The 8,043-nt window shown below is 36.3% G+C and overlaps 2 protein-coding genes across 2 annotated transcripts; one reads left to right on the top strand and one right to left on the bottom strand.

The window, feature by feature from the left end:
* Window positions 1-2,130: 2,130 nt before the first annotated feature.
* LOC107468634 (uncharacterized) lies at window positions 2,131-6,016 on the top strand. The gene is made up of 2 exons (XM_016087953.3): window positions 2,131-3,105; window positions 5,395-6,016. The coding sequence occupies exons 1-2, from the start codon at window positions 2,223-2,225 to the stop codon at window positions 5,736-5,738; spliced, it is 1,227 nt and encodes a 408-aa protein (XP_015943439.2). The 5' UTR covers window positions 2,131-2,222; the 3' UTR covers window positions 5,739-6,016.
* A 10-nt stretch (window positions 6,017-6,026) lies between these two features.
* LOC107468635 (metacaspase-3) lies at window positions 6,027-7,470 on the bottom strand. Its single transcript, XM_016087954.3, has 3 exons — window positions 7,059-7,470; window positions 6,491-6,827; window positions 6,027-6,418 (listed from the first exon to the last, which is right to left on the bottom strand). Exons 1-3 carry the CDS (start codon window positions 7,468-7,470, stop codon window positions 6,037-6,039), a joined length of 1,131 nt encoding a protein of 376 aa, XP_015943440.1. The 3' UTR covers window positions 6,027-6,036.
* Window positions 7,471-8,043: the final 573 nt, after the last annotated feature.

Raw genomic sequence — 8,043 nt, 5'->3', positions numbered from 1 at the left:
ATAAAAAAATAAATATAATTAGATTGTATAAAAAATAATAGAATATTAGTAAAAAAAATTAATCTCTTTTTATTTAAAAAATAAAAAAATGACAAATAGGTTCCTTACTTTTAATTCGAAGATAAATTTGTCTCTTAAGATTAAAAAATACAAAATCATTCCTCACTTTAAAAAGTGCGTGACATTTAGATTCTTTCGTGCAATTGCCTAATCAAAACGTAACGAAATGAGTTGATGTGTCGTCCATATGTCCGTTATGGTGCTTATGTGGTCTGTTGTAAAAAAGTTTAAAGACGGATAAGTCCCCAGACTTCAAAATAATATCATTTTGCGATGAGTCCTCCTCGCTTGGTCTTTTTATTTTTTCCCTATCTAAAGTATTCTGAAGCCTCCTTGTTGCTGAAGTTTTGTTCATAAATGAAGAAAATGATAAATTTTCATATCTCAACTTCTTCATTGATAAACAACTTGAATTAATGGAATTTCTTTTCCATATCTCAATTTTCATACAAAAAAAAGTAAATTTTCAAAAAATAAAAAGGACTCAAGAATCAAATTAAATCAAATAGAACATATCCCACAACCAAAATCACCAGATACAACAGAGCACGTTCATGTGATTGTAAGTCCCAATATGAGTAAGAGCACTTTTAATCCTCTCATGCCTTTGAAGTTCATCAACATAATATGACACATATTTTTCATTTTTATAGATTTTCACCAAAACTGCAGGACGCACAAGTGCATAGACAGGCTTAGAAAAAGAGACATCCTTCCATTTATGGCTCAAATGAGCAACTTCTCTTACAAGGTCAACTTGAGACAATATAAAACTGTCTGTTGAACACTTTCATCCAATCTTAACCAATTGAGAACAAGAATAAACTTTGAAGATTTTGCCATCAAATTGATAATTGTAAAATCTCTTCTAATAGATTATCCACACTAGGTAAGTAAAAATTAAAAGAGAAAGATATATGAAAATGAATAAGCTATGAAAGAAGCTGGACCTGAGGAGGAGAGACAGGACAACATGTTAGAAAAGAGGATCCGAAAACGAATGTGGGTGATACTGGCGGTGGAGACGAGGAAGTAGAAGGTGTGGAATTGAATGGGAATGTGATGAAGGAAGAAGATTCATTCATTCATTCAACAAGACTCAGCTGGGTCTTTCCCCTTGCTGCGATTCTTAGTCGAAAAATAACACACAAACGAACAAATCAAGTAGAACCACCTAAATGTGTTTCTTCCATATATGCTTTGTTTTCTGCCGATGTGATTATTGGCCACGCAATCACCCTTCGCCGTCACTGCTAGCGAGAAATCTCTTGTGCATTGCCGTTGTTGACATCGTCAGAACACACGTCCACCTTGTTCTCTGGCGAGTCGCCACTGTTTTTTACTTTTCTGTTGACGGCCTCCACCACTCTCTTTTTCTTTTTCAACAACATCCCCTCCCCGTGGCTTCCCGACTAACAACACCGTTGACGAGACGACGACAATCTCCCTGTCTTGTTGGTGGCGGTGGATGGAGATTCCAATCTAGGACTTCTCGAAATGGGAGCAATACCGTCAATTCCTATCTTATGGCTTTAACTTCTTAGTTTATTTAGGAACAAAATCTCAAATGGTAAAGAGAATGCTCTAGATAAGAGGAAAGATGAAAAATTTAAGTTAGGAGGACTCATCACAAAATGACATTGTTTTAAAGTTTGAAAATTTATCCGTCATTGAATCTTTTTACAAGGAATTTTGTAAGTACTGTAATAAATATATGGACGACACATCAACTTACTCAGTTACATTTTGATTAGACAATTGTACAAAAGAATCTAAATGTCACGTATTTCAATCATAAAAGATGAATCTGCCTTCGAAATAAAAAATCATGGATCTATTTATTTTTTTCTTAAAAAAAAAAAGTAAAAGCATATTGCACGGTCCATATGATCGCTCCATCCATGTCCAAACTTAACCTGTAATAATCATGACAGATTATTTGATTACATTTATAGAAATAAAAAATTTCCTATAAGGTATTAAAAGAGATATTTCCATTATGTGAATAATTAATAATAATAGATAATAATACGTGTTAAAAAATAAGAATGAAGCTCAAACCACACGGTTTCGCAACATTAAAAGCAGGGATGACAAAATAGGTTAAAATGAAGAGAATGATAGCATAGGCCTTGTGCCTTGGTTGCAATTCCAAATTCCAAATGAAGATGGGAAGCAGCAACAACAACAATAAGAAGATGGATTTCTCAGAAGAAACGTTTCCACTTCCACCGCTCCTAATTCGTAACCTAATTGTCTCATTCGTAAACAACGCCGATAAGTCTCTCATACACTACGCCCAAAAATACAAGCTCCTCGAAACGCTGCGTTTTATAATCGTAGGCTTCTACCTTTTCTTCATTCGTTTCGTCCCTTCATTCTTCATCAACTTACTCTACCCTCCACATCAACAACGCAAATACGACGTCGTTTCACTCAATGGCCTTACCAACCCCGATAACAAGAAGCTCCTCGCCTACGACCCCGTCCACAGCAACCAGCTTGCGTGCGATTCACGCTCCCCGGGAAACGACACTCCAATCGGCCGCGCACTCTCTCAGCTTCTCATCAGCGTCAATGATATTCCCGTCAGTTCCAGAAAGTACGAGGTTGTTCGCTCCCTTGCGGATAGGATCATCGACGATAACCACTCCGACGGAGTCCCCTCGCTGCGTGAGGTTAACCGCGTCGTGCTTTCGGCGGCGTTTGAGAGGGCGCTCAGGCAGCTGGAGGCGGCGGTGGCCGAGCTAGGGGACGGTTACGACGACGGGGATTTTCACCGCATGAGGAAGGTTCTCAAGGCGGTGAAGACGGTGGGCATGAGGGTTGCGGGAGCAGGAGTCGCAGCGGGAAGCGGAGAGTCGGGGAATTTGGTTGGGATTCCGGTGGAGAAGCTGGCGGCAGAGGTTTTGTGGATGGGTCAGAAGCTGGCGGCGTGCGGATTCCCTGAGGAAGCTGTGTGGCGGTGGGCGGCGGCGCGTAATTTGGGTTTGCTGGCGCTGACGGCGGACCCGCGTTTGCAGTGTTCTCTGGTCAAACTGACAGGTATTTTCTTCTATTTCTTTAGCTTTTCCTAATTAGATTTTTCTCCTCATTATCGAATATCAACCACTAAATAAATTAATTAATAACGAAAATAAAATACATTCAATTATTTTTCTTATATGGAAAAAGAATATTTAGAGGAATATCTTAATATAAGTTTCTAAGAAAAATTTGGAATAATAGCATATTTTAGTCTTTAATAATGTTAATCAGTAAAATTTATACTCTAATAATAGAATTTGATTAAAGTATTTAATTAAACATTTTTTAGAACTATTTTGAGTGTTACTCAAATAATTATGACTAGGTTTCAGAAAATATAGTATAACAAAACAATTCAACTACAAATCCAAGCTTTTTTTCTATCCAATCCAATCAAGCACGGCTAAACTCAACAAAAACTATTTTCACACTACACCCGTCTTCACATCTTCCTTTTTCTTCTTAGCTTTCCTCCTCTCTGGTCTTCGCGCGTTCTTCTTTCTTTCTCTTTGCATTCTTCCTTTTTCTTATTGGCGTTCCTTCTTATTTTCTTTCCATTTTCATTCTTTTATTGTTATTCCTGTGTTTTTTACTTTTGCTCTTTTTAGTTGAGCTTTATTTAGATTCAGAAATAAATTTAATGTGTTTTTTTATGATGATGAAATCGTTTTGACTGCTTGTTCAAAATAGAATTAATTTCAGTTTATTTATAAATTAATTGATGTTCATTTGATGCTGCTAATAAGTATTGATCAAATTTTTTGTTTTAAGTAAATTTAATTGAGGTTCATTTGGATTCAGAAATAAATTATATGTGTTTTTGTTGATAATTGAGTTTTTTGACTATTTGTTCAAAACTAAACTAATTTCGGTCCATTTGTGTGTTAGTTGAGATTCAGTTGATATTGCTAAGTTTTGATCAAGTTTTTTATTTCTTAAATAATTTTGGTTCATTTATCAGTTTATTTGAAATTCATTTGGATCCAGAAATAAATTCGATGTATTTTTGTTGATGATTGAGTCTTTTTGACTGTTTATTCAAAACTGAACCAATTGAATGGAATGTAGTGGAATCTAATGTCATTGAATAAAGTAATAATAAATAATTTCATTTTTTTTTTACAAAAAAAATTGGTAGCAAGTAAATCTCAATTAACACACAAATGAATGGAAAGTAGTTTGGATTTGAACAAACAGTTAAAAAAACTCAATCATTAACAAAACACTTGAATTTATTTTTGGATTCAAATGAACATTAATTAAACTAATAAATGGATCAAAAGTACTTAAAGAATAAAAAATTTGGTCAAATACTTATCGGCAGCATCAAGTAAACCTCAATTAACACACAAATGAACCGAACTAAATTAAGAAATAAACCGAAATTATTTAATGATGGCATAAGAGAAAATAAGAATTAATAAAGACGTTAGCAAAATGTTGGTATTATTGGTGATGATATAACGAAAAATGAAGAGAAAAAAAGAAGACACAATATTGGGAAAGAAGAAGAAGAATCTGCGTGTACAAAGAGGGAGGAGGAGGAGGAGGAGAAGAAGAGGGAAAGAAGAACCTATGTGTGCGAATTTAGAAGAAGAAGAAGAAGAAGAAGAAGAAAAAGGTGGAGAGGGAGAAAAAGAAGGAGAAAAAGAAGGAGAAAGATTTTGGATGTAGAGTTTTACTGATATCAAAATAGGCTAAGAACAATATTGGTGTACAAAAAAACATGGAACAGAGAAGAAGCAAGACAATGGGCGTGAATCGTGTGTGAATGTATAATAACCTTTAGAGAGACGGATCTAGTTTTCTTTTGAACAGGGCAACATATCCAATTCCAACTTATTATTCTAGCAATGCCACGTGTATTGTTCTCATCTTCAAAAGATTAATCTGCATATTGGCGTACGTAATTACGTTTTTGCCCCACAAGTCACAACTAGTCGCATTGTTGATATATTATATGACAATCTAGTATTATTCAAGGAGAAAAACCTATAATACCTAAAAATTGTTTTGTAAGCATAATAGTAAGTTAAGCAAGACAATATAGAAATGATTCACGTAACTAAGATGACTCAACATTAGTGCATAAAGTCTCCGTTTTGATAAGTTTTCTTGTAACTATATGTCATTGGAATTTCAATCATAGTGGCCACAAATGGCATCTAGTTGGCTTTTTTTTCCTCAAGGGGAATCTCCATATTTGGTTTTTATGCTCTCACAAAAATGTAGAAAAGAAGATGATGTTAATAATTTTATGAACATATACATATAATTGATTTGGGGGTTGAATTTGCATGGTTGCAGCATTCTTGTTCAAGGAAGCCAAAAACATGGCGCAAGACGAAATAGATGAAGGCAAAGTGAAGGTATACATGCAAGTGAAGTTCAGGTTGCTACAGTCATGGCTGCCACTGTTGTGTAGAGCCAGCAATGGAACTGATGCCCCAGTTCTAAGTGTTAGTGAGAGGACAGAGTTGGAGAGCGTGTTGGAGTACATCATAGAGAGATTAGAAGCAGAGCAGCAAGAGCAGATTCTCTCTCTTTGGCTGCACTATTTCACACATTCTCCATCTTCTGATTGGCCAAACCTCCAAAATTGCTTTGCTCGTTGGTGCAATGCATCTCGCAAGCAGTTGCTCCTTAATTGAAAATTTTCAACTGGAGATTGAATTTTTTGGGCTACACTATCTACTATTAATGTACATTACTAGCCTGTAGGTTTCTGAGGTTCAATCACCAGGTCTTCTATTTTATTTTATTTATTGTTGCACACACCTCTAATGTAAAAAGGAAGCATACAATTCCCTTATCGTTATCGTTTTTTTTTTCATTTTTGATGTAAAGTGAACTCTATTATTATTTTTGAGGGCTTAAAACGTCCATAAATTCCAAACTACAGATTTATTACATTACGAAATTATTATTACCTGTGCAACTGTGCTCACATCATGCATCATATTGTGTCCTTTTAATAAAATTGCGCTCATCAATAATAAAGGAACAAAATCTGATCAAACATAAGCTAAGGCTTGAGATGCATATCCCATTGTGTCGACCAATAAGACCAAATTGCCCCTTACTAGCTTCACGGATTGTAGAGCGCATGGCGTTGAGCAAGGCAGCATAAGTCAAGTGAGGAGGCTCCTCTTGCATGGCTCTGATGAAACTGTAGGTGAAGACACCGCTGCTTTCCATGCCGCTAAACGCCGACGTTTCGGCAGCTTTTCCGTCGTCACCACAAGCTGAGATGCAAACTGCTAGTCCTCCCTTTGTGCCTCTGTAACCACCTCTCCGCCTTTTCTTATTCGTCCATACATAATTTCCTTTTCTGTTTAAATTCAAATCGTTAGCGAAACAATAACAGAAAGTCAGAAACAAATACCTAACTAACTTAACTAACCGGTTGGTTGTGCAAATAAATGGGAGATCAAGAACAGTGCCGCTAAAGCTTGCATCAACGATGGCATGGAGTTTGGCACCATGAGGCAAAGGCCTAACAATTGTGGCGTTGATCTGGTCGTCGATTATGTTTCCCTCTCTCTCGTAATCGAGGGGGCATATGGCTTCATCATAGCCGTCGATCTCATCGCCGCTACGATCCACTTCCCTGGCTCCGTGGCCAGAGAAATAGAAGACCAGTGAATCCCCTGCCTGGGAACCTTCCAACAACCACTTCATCGCCTGTACGATGTTCCGTTTTGTTGGGATTCGCATCGGATCCTTCTCTTCTCTGTCATCTGCATATGTATCCATGCACGCACCAAGTTATGCATACCGTATTAATATATAATCGCCATCAAATATAATAAAGAGTTAGAAACTCAAGATGCAGTTAATTTCATTTGAAATTGATAGCTGAGAGTCGTTAGACGACAATTTAGTCAAATCTGTTAAATTATCTAAAAATTCTCAACTATCAATTTTACCGGAAGTTCGCTGCACCTTAATTTATTAGGAGATAAAGATACCGGTGAGCATGAGAATGGAATGAATAGGGAAATCCAAATTGTGAATGAGGAAGTACTTGATGGAGTTGACATCGTTCAAAGAACCGTTAATCCTGTTAGAGCGTTTGGCATAACTGATTCCAATTAAGAGAGCCCTCTTGTTGCCATAGGGAGAAAAAGGAGGTGGTGGTGGCCTAATAAGTGAGTTTTGATGAGATATTGGTACTGCTGCATGGTTAGGGTGATGATTTACATATATAATGGCTGGTGCGTTATTCACCCAATACTGTGGTCGGTTTGGATTGCTATTATTAGCGCTTTTGCAATCACAACACAGTGTGGCAGAATTAAGAGCTCCTAATGGAACTAACATAGGAACTTGCTTCCCACACCCAATGCATTTCTCTATCGCCACTCGTTTAGTACTTTCCATTATAATGTTGACTACATAAACCTCAATGTAACTACTTAAGAAGAAACTGGAAAACAAGTTCAATCTCTTTCAATCATATGCTTTTGGAACTTGTCTAGAATCGGATTCTATATCACTTTCTTTTATTTCTAGTGGACCTGGAACTTACTCATCATCAATCCCCCGGCTTTCATGCATACTTATCACTATTCACTACCATGTTTGGATAAAGTTTCAAGAGAGAATCTAATCAAGTCTACATTGCCGGTGCATCAAGATAAATAGGTATCAATCAAAGAATAATATATTTATAAAAACTCTACATACTTATATCTTGATGAAGATAATTTCATATTTGCATAGGAGGATCTATATTGTTTTATTATTTATTACTTGGTTGTAAAGGGAAGTTGGGGAAAGAGAGAGGTTAGGCCTGGTTTGGTGGTAAATGGCCAATGGTTTCGTGCCTCAATTGCCCCTGGGGATCCATCTGATTCCAGCGTGTTAATTACGTATATGACTACGAAAAATTCATATAATGTACACTAAAATCAATAATTATAATAAATATATATTAAAATATAAAATATCTAT

The sequence above is a fragment of the Arachis duranensis genome, chromosome 10, assembly GCF_000817695.3.
Source record: "Arachis duranensis cultivar V14167 chromosome 10, aradu.V14167.gnm2.J7QH, whole genome shotgun sequence".
NCBI classification, from domain to species: Eukaryota; Viridiplantae; Streptophyta; class Magnoliopsida; order Fabales; family Fabaceae; genus Arachis; species Arachis duranensis.
This window is presented reverse-complemented; position numbering and strand designations above follow the sequence as displayed.